Below are 14754 nucleotides of genomic sequence, written 5' to 3' on the forward strand. Positions count from 1 at the left end.
CTTCGAGTTTGATTGGCATTGCGCGAGGTCATCTGGAGTTTGGGTAGTTCTGGGTTTATCAACAAAACTCTGTTGGCTTTGTTTGTGTTGTGGACACGTTGTAATCCGCTTCGTTTGTAATATGTGTGTGAGGTGTACATTACGAAGTTTGTCATGAAAGTTAAGGTGGTTTCACTGATTCGATTCAACGTAGGCGAAGTAGTCAAGAATCTGTTGGCACAGCAGGGTCCAATGACTGAGCGTTGGATGGCTATCAATCTCGTGCACCATCTTGTGAAGTAAAATGCAGGTTCGAATAAAAGTCACTGCTGGGGTTGTTTCTGTGTTTATGTTCCAATGAGATATTAATATGCGAGTGCCTGTTGTGGCTCGATCATAAGCATCTTTCAGCAATGTACCTCACTCATTGTGGTTTACATATTACAGATCTTCCAACTTTTTTATCCACATTTTAAGCATCTCTTTTTAACACCACCCTCCGCCAATTTGAGCCTCACAAACTGTTTGGTGCCTATGCATCTCGTGTGCTGCATGTAGGTGTGTGTGATATTTTCCGGTGTGCTCTGTGGCATGGAAATGGCTGTACTTGAGACTGTAGCAGGTTGTGTTGATTGTTCTCTTTGGGAGCTGCCCGTCGGCCGAAGACAGAATACGGGGCATTTTGATCGCTCCAAAAGGAAGCATCGAAGGGAAGGGCATTGCTCCAACGACGCAAGTCTCTGGATTATCAGATTCCACAAACACACCTGATGAAGTCACAGACGAGGCTGGCACTCTTGTTGGACACGGATTTTGTGTCCTGAAACTAAAGGTAGGCATGGCAGACTTTGATGAACTTCGGTTGAAGTAATGATCTACGAACAGGATCTGTACGAGGCAGAGTCCTGTCCACACTATTCACATTTGGAACAGGTATGGGGCTCACAACCCAATGACATCAGCAGACCAACGGCATGATGTTTTGTTGAATGTAGATGCTCAGCCGACGCATTTTGTCAGCTGCGGCTTTGGGTGATTTAATGCGTTTCTGATAGGGTATGGCTACTTGAATGTCTATCCAGATTGGTCGGCGCGCTACTCCACAATAGGATGCACCAGTCACACAATCAGTTAGAGAGGGTGTAGGAGCTGATGGAAAGGTCTGAGCAGACGCAATTCGGAAGGGGTCTCACTAACAGGCCACTGAGTTTGCAAATCTTGTTAAGGAGTGCGACATAGAATATTTAGAGGTACGGAATCGAACACTTGATCATAAGATGGTCGTTCACTGCAGCAGCACACATGTTAAGAAGACTCCACCGCAAAGAAAGTACAATTGTTGTCGGTAGTTAATGTCAGAGTCGTTTGCATTAACAATTATTTCCCGAGACTCCAGCAAACGTATATAAATCTACTCTTTGACATCCTTTATTCGAGTTACTTCGTGCGAATCAGCGATGCGTAATTTATGTTACTATCTCCTCTGCACAAGAGCAATAGTTTCATTGTTTTATACTGGAGTGTTAGCAATGTTCGCTTTTTAAACTTATTGGAAAGCCTGGAAATTTCATGATACTCGCAATGTGTACGGGCATGGATTTCAGGTGGATAGCACTTATCACCATGTGTAATCTGAAGCAGTTATGTCAGTTTTGAGAGAGCATATTCGTTTCAGAGGACTTCCTCAAATTTTTCTCAGGGTGTGGCATTGTGCAGGAATATGTTAAGATCTCAAAAGATATACCGAGATTTTGTAAGGAGAGTGGGATACCTATTGCTTTAGATGAAAGCGTTGACGAGGATACATCGTTCTGGAGTGAAATGCTTGAAAGAATTGCATCAGAGGGCGTAATGGCTGTTGTAATTTTTCCTGGTCGCGTGGGATCGTTTGAACAAGCTGTGTCATTGCGGAGTGGGCACATAGCCGAGGCATAGTAGCTGTTATCAGCTCAGATATGAAAACAAATATTGGTTTAACTGCTTATGCCCATCTAGTTACTTCTGGTGATGGAAGGTGTCTATGGACGCACACATCGAATCAACAGAAAACCTCACGGGATGGTGCTATTACGCATGGGCTGGGTACTTACAAGTGGTCTGTTGGAGACCAGTGAGAGGAAGGGGATCGTAAAAGTTTTACACTCATGCACAGTGGACAATGAAGAGGGCCGCGAATTGACCGAAGGCTGCTGGGAGTGTGTAACAACCACAACGGCGGGCACTATTTTGAATGAATGGAACTCACTTGCTCCAGATGTTCACCAGCACTGCTTCCACCACGCTGATGAATGGTATTGGTGCCCTTCTCTGTGAGTAATGTTTACTTTGGTAATGTTAGGATTTTGGTATTGAAGCACTTTGTGGTCTTTCAGTGATCTTTCAGCTCCTCCACGTCGTTAATCCAACTCCACCATCTTTCGGTTTTGACAGATGTATGCTCGCCTGGATCTCCAGCGATTCGATCAATGCGCGTGTCTGCATATCCGACGCCCGAGAAGTACCATTCTGGGCACGGTATGATTGTTTTGGTCACAGTAGATGCTATTGAAAATCCAGCCATTTGCGAGGATGAGAGAAATGAACCGAACCCACCTTCATGTATCACCTGAGCAACAGCACTCCCAAGATTCCCTTCACTAATTTCTATCGTTGAAACAGTGCCAATACTTGCTTCCAATATGTAAACGATAGAAGAAAAAAAATCCACGTATCTCAATGCTGAATATAAGACTTCAGAACAAAAACGTGACTTTCACACATAGGAAACTGAATTGCATTATTCCCATCGGCAAATTTACATTTTTCATGGAAGATTTTGAGAAAACTTTGAGATAGTAGCAAAATCTTTTTGCTCTATATTATCTCCTACATGGGTCACAAAAAATTTGCTAAATTCCATGTCACATTCAACCTGGAAGCATTCGAAGGGATGGGGGGGAGATTCTGACGAAAGCAGCAGTGGCTCCGCCTACTCCGTCGACTCGGTCGCGGGAGGCGCACCCCATGACCGCGAGCACATGAGCCCCATTAACTTTGCGCACATTACGGCACGGTAACAGGAATCCCACCTTAGAGGCAGACGCCGGTAACAGCGGTGAAGGGGGGGAGAGCGGGACTGGCGAGGAATGGGGATTCATCCAGCTTCATCGTCATCGCCGAGCTGAAGCAACTGCACAACCAGCTGTGTTGCTGCTGTTCGATGCTGGGCAGGACAACCACGCAGCTCACCTGCCTGCCTGTTGATCTTTTGCTAGGCCCCTCCGAAACCCCGTCCGTCCGTATCCCGTCAATGGTCACTTGCACTTGTGTGAAGCCATAGCCACTGACGCCGTCGCCGCTGCTGCTGCTGCTGCTGCTGCTGATGGTGTGACCGATCAAATGGTTTCGTGACAGTGCCACAGCCCAGGTACTTCGGATCTTTCCTTTCGACTTACATTTGGGTTTCAATCGGTGGAAGGACTGTATGCGGAGAGCGCGTTTACCGTATCGAGACTGTGGGGGGTTGTGTTTAGTAACCGGGTGGGTCTCAGAGTGATCTATGAGGACTGGGATGGAGGTCGGATATGGCTCCGTGAGGTGAGAATGCCGGTATTGTAGCTTATATTTGTGCCTGTCAGGGTTGGAAACGAGGGTTAAGGGTTTCGTATTTGTGTGTGTGTGTGTGTGTGTTTCGGAGAGCTGCCCGGAGGCGACGGGGTGTCGTGTTTCGCTTGAAGCCTTACAATGTTCGCTTCAGCTCTTCGGTAGAGCATATGGGTCATGATGGAAGTGAGGAAGGGTTCCCAGAGTTCACCACGATTGTTTCTTGACCATAGTGATACCCTCAAATGCTTCGCCGCGACTGCGAGGGGCTGGTTGTGGAACAGTAGGTTAGAGAATGTGTCTTGTAATGCATGCGATAGGCCACATTCATTTGCCATTCACGATACGACAATGGCTGGCATCGTCTGGTGTCTCGGAGAGTGCTTTGTACTGTTCGTAAACGATTTTGGCCCGTGCGTTATCATTGAAATGCTCACTTGTACTCTGCTTTAGCGGTTCTTATAGTCATCTGCTCAGTGTCGTTTTCTTAAACCAGGGCAAAAATGCCTGCAACCTAGATGGTTGATCCTGCGAACTTAACTATGTCCAGCGTTGCAAGCCTCGGTTTTATGTGTTTTGGACCAGTGTGCTTGTTCTTCCTTGTTCCGAGTCAGACAACCTTCCTAGTCGGAATGTTAACATTTCTATCACACACTGAATTCTGTGGTAGTAGCGTCCATGCCGAATGAAGTGGACTTGTAACATCAGCTGAAATATTCGTTGTAAAATCTGCACCCGATTCTTCTCGGCTATTTGGATGAAACGAGGGTGACCTAGACTCTGAATGTGCAGGAGTCTTGTTCATGTGATAACTGCAGTTTTGGGTTGTTTCTCGTGCTACAAATGATCTGTTACTGAAGCAAGCCAGCTGTTTCAGTTCGGAGTAATTGGTGATCAAGGTGATGAGGCGGAATTCTAACGCCTTGTATGGCTGCAGATCCAGGTGTAGTAACGAGTTCTGCACCGTAGAGACGGTGTGATGTAAGCAACCAGGGGTTGGTATTTTCCGGTCGACAGAGTTGTAAGAGGAGAATTACAGAGATACTCGGATACATTTGAGAAGCAATCGGAGGCGTGGTTCTGACCACGCCAAATCAGACATTCAGAGCAGCTCTGGTGCTCCACGGAAAGGACATATCAGGGAAAATGGGCTATGACAGATGTATACAGATTCTATCGGTTCTTCTTTTGTGCGGGGCGAGTTGGGCGCAGGGTCCTGTAGCGGCGCCAGCCCCGTCTTTTACACCTGCTGATGCAATTCGTATCGCGTGTGGCTCAGCCTCCGATGTCAAAATTGGCACACGGGTATTTGCAGCTGACAATGTTCCAGGAACAATAAAAGGAATTGCGGGAACGACTCTTCAGAATAACGGTGCTTTGTCGGCGTACGCTCCACTTCTCACCTCTGCGAGGTTCTTCACTGCTGGATCTAATTACACTTTCACAGTGAGTCCAGGGAGACATTGGGTTCGCCTGTTCTTCTATCCATTTGCGTTCTCATCTTTCCAGCCAAGTAATTCATTCTTTGACTTGACTGCCAACGAGTTCGGTCTTCTCTCCAACTTCAGCGCAGTGACCTTCGTCACCGCAGACAGCCCTTATTTTGTTCGAGAGTACATCCTGAACATTACTTCAAAGGAACTCGTTCTTACTTTCATTCCACGGCCAAGTTCGTATGCTTTCATAAACGCCATAGAGATTGTGTCTGCGCCAGATGGAATGGTGCAGGATGGCGCGACTATACTGGGTGGAAGCTCTGTCGGTAACTTTGGCCTGAGCCGGTCGGCCCTGGAGACTATGCACCGTATCAATGTTGGGGGAGTCACCGTCACACCGGATGCTGATTCAGCGAACATGAGCAGGACGTGGATTCCAGATAGTCCGTATTTAATTTTTGGAGCCACAGGCAAAACCGAGTATACCCAAACTCAAGATATCACGTACACCAATGTTCCTCAGTAAGTTGCAGCTTGCCCTCGCATGATCATGTTACAGGCCTTTTCATTATAGCTGAGTTCCCAGTATCTTTGATTTGTATCAGTATGGTGTAGAAGTTTCTAGAGTTGGAAATATGAGCCACTAACTCTGACGGTTGTGATTTCTTTCTTGCCGGATGAAGATATATTGCTCCTGCTGCCGTTTATGCGTCTGCGCTTACATTATCAGGCAGTGATGTGGTGAACGTCAATTACCAACTCAACTGGAATTTCACAGTGGACCCCGCCTTCGCGTACTTAGTGCGTTTTCACTTATGCGAGATTGTGTACCAGCGGCTCAATGAGCGTGTTTTCAATATTTACATCAACAACCAGGTCGCTTTTCCAGATCTGGATATAATCGCTAAAACCACTACTCCCCTCACTCCCTTGTACATGGACTTCATGGTGCCCATGTTCAATAACTATCCAGAAATAAATGTTATGATCGAATCGAGCAAGACTGCTCAAAATTACAAGAATGCTATATTGAATGGTCTGGAGATTTTCAAGGTCAACAACTCTCGCTCCAGTCTTGCAGGCCCCAATCGTGTTGTAGTGCCAGATAATTCCACTGATGGTACACAAACTACAAATTCAAGCTCGAGCTCCAACTTAGGTGCCATCATCGGTGCGTCCATCGGGGGCGTAGCCGCTGTTCTTGTGGCGGCTGCGTTGGTCATCTTTTGTTGCTACAAGAAGAAGACCAAGTCTGACAAGCCTGGCGCACCAAGTCATTGGCTCCCGCTGCCTCTGCACGGCAGCAGTACTGACCACAGCAAAGTGTCGACTAGTTCGGCGAAGAGTGGGAAGAGTGGTGCAGGAAGTTATGTTTCTTCAGTTCCATCCAACCTGGGCAGGTACTTCAGCTTCGCGGAGCTCCAAGAAGCCACGAACAACTTCGACGAGTCTTTGGTTTTGGGAGTGGGTGGATTCGGCAAGGTGTACAAGGGTGAGATTGACGATGGGTCGAAAGTGGCGGTGAAGCGGGGAAACCCCAGGTCAGAGCAGGGTCTAAACGAGTTCCAAACCGAGATAGAGCTTCTGTCGAAACTCCGACATCGGCACCTGGTGTCACTGATAGGGTACTGCGAGGAACACGGTGAGATGATTCTTGTATACGATTACATGGCCAACGGTCCGCTCAGGGGTCACCTGTACGGAACAGACGAGGCTCCTCTGTCGTGGAAGCAGAGGCTGGAGATTTGTATCGGTGCAGCACGAGGATTGCATTACCTACACACCGGCGCGGCGCAAGGGATCATTCACAGGGATGTGAAAACCACGAACATCCTTCTGGACGAGAACTTCGTTGCCAAGGTGGCTGACTTCGGGTTGTCGAAAATCGGGCCCGCGAATGAAGTCACGCACGTGAGCACAGCCGTGAAGGGCAGCTTCGGGTACCTGGATCCCGAGTATTTCCGCAGACAGCAGCTGACGGAGAAGTCAGACGTGTACTCCTTCGGTGTCGTTCTCATGGAGGTGCTGTGTGCACGACCGGCAATCAATCCGGCCCTTCCTCGAGAGCAAGTGAACATGGCCGAATGGGCAATCAAGTACCAGAAAGCTGGCATGCTGGATCAGATCGTGGATGAGAAGCTACGGGGTTCAATCAACCCCGACTCGTTGAAAACATTCGGCGACACCGTCGAGAAATGTCTGCAGGAGCAAGGTATTGATCGACCTTCCATGGGTGACGTCCTGTGGAATTTGGAGTACGCCTTGCAACTACATGAAGCATCTGCTGAAAGTGCCATGTCCAGCCCAGATCAAGGGAACTTTAGCACCGACTCTGATAACAGCCACATGATCTCCGTGCCGTTGGTTGTACCCAACCTTTTCGATGACTCGATGACAGCGGACACTGAACGAAGAATGCTGGAGGAGACCTCGTCCGAGGATCAATCGGCGAGCGCCATATTCTCTCAGTTGGTCAACCCTCAAGGAAGGTAAAGCACAGACGATAGGGAGTTAATAAACCAGAAGATGAAAGAGGCGGCGAGTATCCAGGAAGGGACTGTCTCACTGCTATAGACCGAACATATGTAGTTGTAATTGATTTTTCGTTTTTTATTTTTGTTTCCATTTTTTTCATTTTCCTCGTCATTCGGTTTACTTCAAGTTTAATTGGCATTGCGCAAGGTCATCTGGAGTTTGGGTAGTTCTGGGTTTATCAACAAAACTCTGTTGGCTTTGCTTGTGTTGTGAACACGATGTAATCCTCTTCGTTTGTAAGATGTGTGTGAGGTGTACATTACGAAATTTGTCACGAAAGTTAAGGTGGTTTCACTGATTCGATTCAACGTAGGCGAAGTAGTCAAGAATCTGTTGACACAGCGGGGTCTAATCACCAGGCGCTGGATGGCTATCAATCTCGTGCACCATCTTGTGAAGTAAAATGCAGGTCCGAATAAAAGTCACTGCTTGGGCTAGTCGTTTCTACGCGTCCTTGTGGTTCTCATGACATGTCAAGAAATGAGTGCCTATTGTCATGGAATTTAATGTAGTTGTTTGGCTGTATTCGTTTCCTATCCAATTTTTTGGGGGATAGGTGACTATTTCACGAGCTGTTCTTTGCGTAAGGACACACAGTAGAGGGTGACGACTATGTCTTGCGAATGAGAATACTACTTTCAAATTATCCTGTTTATTTTAATTTACACCACAATCGTGTATTCTTTGCTACATTTTACTACATCTACCTCAAGCTGTGTTATCTCAGTGTATGGCAGGGGCTAGTGTTTAGGTTAACAGGGTCTAAATCACAAGAATAAGTAGCTGTAGGGACTACACCTCAATAGCCAACATAAAGTTTTGGAACGCCTTCTGTTGTCAGAGATAGTGATCAAATACCTGCGTCTAGCCAGAGTGGCCATCAATTTGAGATAAGTCGTAACAATATGAATACAATGGAGAAGAGATGCTTTATGCATTGATTCTTTGTAGAGGTCTTAAGTTGGGTACATCTCACAAGGATATTTGGTAGACTGAACTCAGGACTGGAGTAAGAATTAGTGTTAATGACTTGAGTCGCAAACTTGTTACACTTTGTCGTTCTGCGTAATTTTTTATTTCTGTTTTTTATATGAATGAAAGAAATGTGAGTGTTTCCTACACAAGCAACAAATTATATCAAATGAAATAGAAGAGAGAATCAGAGCAAGAATGGTTGAAAATACAATATCCTGTTGCGGATTGTAGGTATCAAACAATTATTTTTCACTGCACCAATGTCAGTGCCAGGACATGTAAGGCTCACAGTAAGTTAAAGAATAAACACGTTAATTAGGTTCTGAACTAGGTAAAGAAATATTCCATGAAACATGCTTCGATTCAGTCACATGGCAAATGTACATCAAAACCTAGCATGATCAATTGGGTCTTGGAGAATAAGGAAATTATTGCTTACAGTCATTTTGTTTAATAAGAAATGCAGATAAGAACACGAGTATTATGAATTATAGCTGGCTTAAATTAAACATGTGCAAACATCTTTAAATTAGAATGACTCGAAGAGAAATCTACTGTATCAAATTTTACACCTACGTGGTTAAACTTCTGAAATAGAGTGCGATGTAAATCACCGATCAGTTTCTATGCACTAATTAAAATCCAAATGTTTGTTCAATCATCTGCTATTTTATGTAGGTTGCATTCATCACCTGCCTTTTCGTGAATTTTGGTTCACACCGTTGAGTTAGACCAACACTAACTCAGTTAACATCAATTTTAATTTTTCTGACTAAAAAATTTAAATTGAACTATGTTAGAAAGGAGAAAACTTTGAAACATTCTCTCAAAACCAACACAACGAGAATTTTCAAAAGTTAACTATTGAAACAAATCGCAGGTGTGAAAAGAGTTGTGGATAAGACTGAGAACCTATGACCGACGGGTCGGTGGGACCTATACCCGTCTCTTATTGTACAATGTATAGTGTACAGTACAGAGTACGATGAGGACCAGGTGCAGACAGGCGAGCTCGGCCGGGCCCCGGCGAGGCTATGTCCGAACCCGTTCCGAAGAGTAGTGGCGGAAGATCAGAAGGTGCTGCTGCTCCGACGCTCAGTGGAATCACAGAATTGTCATCGTCGTCGTTTCGTTCTCGTTGTGTTTCATCTTGTGCACGTCAATCAGCGTTGCGCTGTGTAACGAGGGATTTTTGCCTTCGACATCAATCCTGGCTCTCTGGGAGTTGGGTCCCGAAAACTAGCAGGGAGGGAAGCGTGAGGTGGTACACCGAGGTACTGTTCTCGAAATGCGCACTACCTTTGTTGCGTTGATTGGGTTTTAGGATGGTCGTGAGTTTCTGCGGTTAAACTCTTAGGAAGAATTGGGCACTTGGGTTGTTACGATTTTCCTGATACATGCATTGGTTTTTAGCGCACATTTAGACCTATTTCGCTGAGGCGGTGTTGATGTAAGTGGTTTCTGTAAGGTGCTTAATTGCCATCGGTCTGTGGAATCGGGATAGGGCGTGTGTTTGGGGGGTTTCCGCGAGCAGAAAAATTTATTTGGGATTCTCTGAAGGAAAAAGTGAATGCATTGCAAGCGAGGGACGATAATTACTCTAGAAAATGGGAAGTGTGTTCTTCTTTTTTATCTAGCCGGAATTTTGTAGGCACTTGTTTTAATCTTTAAAAAAATTATATAAAATGAAATGCCCAATGCTGTGATAATTTTTGTCTGTTTTTTCAAGAAATGATGTTCGTGGATTGTTGGCTGGAGAGCTGATGCCATCCCGATCCTATTCGTGAGTATATTGTAGGTGTACCTCTTAGTGCAAGCAAGATTTTTTTTTATAATAGGTATCTGGAAAGGATCAAGTAGATGTATTGAGTTCTTCTCTTCACTCCTGGAACTTAACAGCTGTTGCAATCAGGTTCTACGATCTGAGCATCGAACTGTCCGGAAACAGTCTTCCGTATTTCAAACAAGGAAGATATCAAATTCGTCGCTATCATAACCTCAGACTTCTTGTGGAAGTCCTCCTTAGCAACCCTCCCTTGCGAGTTCAGCTAGACATCTTCAGTGAGCTCAGTTACTAGCTTGGATACTCCGTCTGCATTGAGACGAGCGAAGACCTAGTCAAGGAGAACAGGAATGACGAGCTTCCGGGAGTTTCGAGGAGTAGAGTCATGGGGAAACGATGCTTGGAAGGCTATGTGTAAAGTCAGAGAATCGCAACCTTTGGTTCAGTGTATCACTAACTTCGTAAGCATGGATATCATGGCGAACACACTTCTAGCCGCTGGTGCTTCGCCAGCTATGGTGCACGCGGTGGAAGAAATCACAGAGTTCACTGCTCTTTCAAATGCTCTCTGCATCAACATTGGGACCTTGTCTCCAAATTGGATTTTTTCCATGAAGGTATGAGATTTCAGTCGATATATTGCAGACTACGACACGCAATCGCAGGAACTAGATTGCTAGGTTTGGTGCTTTTAGGCGTTTAGATCAAGTTCTATGTTGATGAAATTACCTCTGATTCTTCAAGATCCTATGTAGTGTCAAGGGTCGAACAGTCCAGCAAGTACAGATCAAATGCTTAATTGCAGTGCTTCATTCCTATCAAACATACTTTCATAAATGCTTTGACTCAGCTAACCACATGAAGCTAATCCAGTGGTTGTTGTGGCTGATGTTGTCGTAAAGGTTGCCGCTACTCGTGCGAACGAACTCCAAAAGCCTTGGGTTCTGGACCCAGTAGGCGTTGGAGCAACACGATTTCGCACAGAAAAGTGCATTGAGCTCATCCACTTGAAGCCAACTGTTATACGCGGAAATGCATCAGAAATCATGGCTGTTGTCGGGGCCTCCACTGGTCCTACGAAGGTTCGCCCTTTCCAAGCTTCTGTTTTATGTGTGTTATTTATTTATTTGCGTATATCAAACCTTTGTTTTGAACGCGACTTCCAGGGCTCATTGCTTAACATTCCATTCACAATAGTGAATATGCTGTCAGCTCTATGGTAGCATGTTACGTACATTGCTGCAATGAGCTACTAATGGTTTCATGATCGCGTTTGATCCAGGGTGTGGATAGTACGCAAGCCTCTACGGATGCAGTGGAAGCGGCGAAGGAGCTTGCTCGCTTGGCCCATTGTATAGTCGCTGTCTCTGGGGCTGTGGACCTGGTAACTGATGGCAAGCGGGTCCTCGGTGTGAGCAATGGCGTTGCATTGTTGCAACGAATCACTGCTACAGGCTGTGCTGTCACCTCCCTCATCGCTGCTTTTGTGTCTGTCAACCCCGGTCGTCCCCTGGAAGCAACAGCCTTCGCTCTAGCATTGTTTGGACTTGCTGCTGAAATTGGTAATGAGAGAGCAAATGGACCTGCGTCTCTTCGGGTTAATATGCTAGACGCACTGCATTCTTTAGATGAAACTTCGGTTACGTCTCGGATTAGGATAGCCCAAATATGAAAGTATGTTTTTTTTGTGGGAACCATGTTTTACTGTAATTATGTGACCATGTTTTCCTACTTTCTCTTGCAAATCCGGATTCGATTCAGTTGTTTCTCTTAGCTCATCTGCTATATGGTTCATTTGAAAACAGAGTAGCATCTCTTTTTGGTCCGCTGTGAATAGAAGTAAACTTTGTCAAGGCACGTATCGATCATTCGCATTGATAATCGTACTGAAGCAAGCGTCCTATTTTCCTAACTTGGATATAGACTCACATACATTTCAAGGTAGTGTCAATGATTGTATGTGGGTAAGCCTAAATGTGGAGTTAAGTGAATAAAGGCTTCCGAAAGACAGGTACTCAAGTAACTCAAGGGTACAGCATGTTTTTAACAGCTCAAGGACAACACTCACACATAATGAAAACCTTCTGTAAGTTCATTACTCTAGCCAAGAGGAGAGTAATGGCTTCTATTTGAAGATTAGGATGTAATATTTTATTCATTGGTCTTGCAAATACTGGCACAAAACCTGTACCACATCACCAGGTGGGTTGTGCTGCCCCCCCGGCCACACTACCCACACTACCCACACTTTGTATTGACGAATTAGATGTTGAATACGACAGGAAGTTTATCAATTAAACATGAAATTGTAGAAGAATGTTTTGGTTCAGGTACATCAATGAAGAAAATAGTGTGTGATGTGCATACAAGTACATTTCATGTGACTGGTTATTTGTATCTTTCTGCATGCATTTGCTAAAATGCATTATTGCCAGAATGTGTATCCAAAGGCTATGGAATGTATGTCAGAAAGTTTATCCTCTTATTCTCACATTTGATGTTCTTATTTATCATCGTGAGATTTACAATACCTTTTTCTAAGGTCACTTTACCGATTCACAAGCACACAAAAATTGTAAGTAAAATTTCAACATTAGGTACGTCATCTGATATTTTTTTAAGGACCCCCTTGAGATTTTTGATAGAAATGAGGAAATAATAGCTTGAACTTCTAGCTTTGATTATTCATAACCTCATAGCAATGCTTCCAAATGGTATTTTTAATTTATATTTTATGATTATACTAATTACAATTTTTTGTATGTCTTTTTTCTTATGAAGATGTCAATTTGAAATTACATTTTCTCTCTGGATATTATAGACATTCTTTGAAAAGAGTGGCATGATTTTTGTCACTATTAAATAATTTTAATGTCATTATTAATAGTATTGATACTAAATACACAGATTTCAAAATGTTTAACCTCTTTTAATTTTAATTTTCTCTTCTCTTTTGATTTAAAGTCAATAAATTATAAATTTTATTTTTTAAATATAATAGAATTATATAATATGGTATATTTGTTGATTTCTAATGGCAATTCCTCTATTTTAGTTCTATCTACTTCAAGATTATCATTGATTGTAATCCAATTGGCTTTTTTAATTATGATTCACCAATATAATTTTTATGATAACCTTTAGAATTAATCTCAATATTCTACTAAATTTTCTTAATTGCAAGCTTAGGATTTTGTTATCATAATTATTTCATGTAAAACAAAATGCAAATACAAAGTAATAAACAAAATTTGCACAACTTAGAGTTAATTTGATTCTTTGTACTTGTAGCTTTGTACATTCTACACAACAACTTGTACTACTTTGCAAATTGTACTTTTATAAATTTACACAATTATCTTCTTTCTCTCATCTTTCAAAAGATTTACATTTTTGAAAAATTATATCATTACCTTCTCTTCATTTGATCTTAACTTTGATTAACTACTTCATCTGATTTAGTAACCTGATTTAAATATCAAAATATTTTAAGATTCAACTACAGTATGACATAAAAATAAAATTTATTGTTCAAAATAAAATAGATACTAAAAATCAAATTAATACAATATACTTAATAGTCTACATTAATTTTTATTATTATTAAAATAGATAATAATCTAAAGTAACAAAATTTACCAAAGTATATTTATAAAAAATAAAAAATAAAAAAACTTACAACATAATCTTGTAACAGAATCTACAGCAATATTTCATAATGGTTTTAGCAAGATTTACAATGATAAGAACAATTCAACTAATATTTGGCAAATATATTTTGAAATTAATCATTTTTAAATATTTAAACAATATGAATTTTAATATTTTTATTTTGGTATTTTTTATTGTATTAAAAGGCATCTTTAAAATAGTCTACAAGAATTACTCTTTATATACTAATTATAACAATCTATAATCAACTTTTGAAATAATCTACAAGCATCATCAATTTCAAAATGACATTAAATACAAAAATATATATAATTTCACTCTGAATAAATTGTATATCAAATTAAATAAATTCTGATTGTTATCACTCTAAATTGTATCTTATACATCACCCTTTGCAATTTTTGATATTGATAATATGGAAAAGTTTTAAGTAATTGAATTAATGAGTTATTTTAGATTATTTTAATTCTTATAATTATTCACATTTTTCAGTTTATCTACAGTCAAATTAATTAGATTTCTCTTCTTTTTTCTTTTTCTTAAAGTTGATGCACAAGTTTAATCTTCATAGTTGTAAGTATGTTGTCTTGTATTTTTTTATTTTGAAGACTCGATTTTAGAATAAACTTCGAATATTGTAAATACATATTGATAAGAATTAAGAACTCTTAGTTAGATAATTCGTCTTAAAATTATTATATTTTTAAAACTGTTTTTTCTCTTCTTCTTTGAATGTGTCTTTAATAACAAAATTACTTTTCGGTATTTGCATCTCAAAAGCTTAATTCAGCT

The 14754-nt window shown here is 42.1% G+C and overlaps 2 protein-coding genes across 3 annotated transcripts; both read left to right on the forward strand.

Moving 5' to 3' along the window:
• Nucleotides 1-22: 22 nt before the first annotated feature.
• Nucleotides 23-7969, forward strand: LOC112286666 (receptor-like protein kinase THESEUS 1). 2 transcript variants are annotated; one of them, XM_090253053.1, is made up of 7 exons: nt 23-289; nt 538-811; nt 1062-1229; nt 1696-2270; nt 2410-3385; nt 4499-5519; nt 5681-7969. In XM_090253053.1, exons 6-7 carry the CDS (start codon nt 4708-4710, stop codon nt 7488-7490), a joined length of 2622 nt encoding a protein of 873 aa, XP_090109179.1. In that variant the 5' UTR covers nt 23-289; nt 538-811; nt 1062-1229; nt 1696-2270; nt 2410-3385; nt 4499-4707; the 3' UTR covers nt 7491-7969. The 2 variants fall into 2 exon arrangements, with proteins under 2 accessions (XP_090109179.1, XP_073392409.2); XM_073536308.2 differs by having other exon boundaries at nt 116-289; nt 538-912.
• Nucleotides 7970-9507: 1538 nt separating this feature from the next.
• On the forward strand, nt 9508-12021 carry LOC112286249 (hydroxyethylthiazole kinase). Its single transcript, XM_024527966.3, has 4 exons — nt 9508-9781; nt 10420-10907; nt 11193-11372; nt 11573-12021. The coding sequence occupies exons 2-4, from the start codon at nt 10641-10643 to the stop codon at nt 11960-11962; spliced, it is 837 nt and encodes a 278-aa protein (XP_024383734.1). The 5' UTR covers nt 9508-9781; nt 10420-10640; the 3' UTR covers nt 11963-12021.
• The last annotated feature ends 2733 nt before the right edge of the window (nt 12022-14754 follow it).

This window comes from Physcomitrium patens, chromosome 9 (assembly GCF_059467195.1).
Source record: "Physcomitrium patens ecotype Gransden chromosome 9, ASM5946719v1, whole genome shotgun sequence".
Taxonomy (NCBI): Eukaryota; Viridiplantae; Streptophyta; class Bryopsida; order Funariales; family Funariaceae; genus Physcomitrium; species Physcomitrium patens.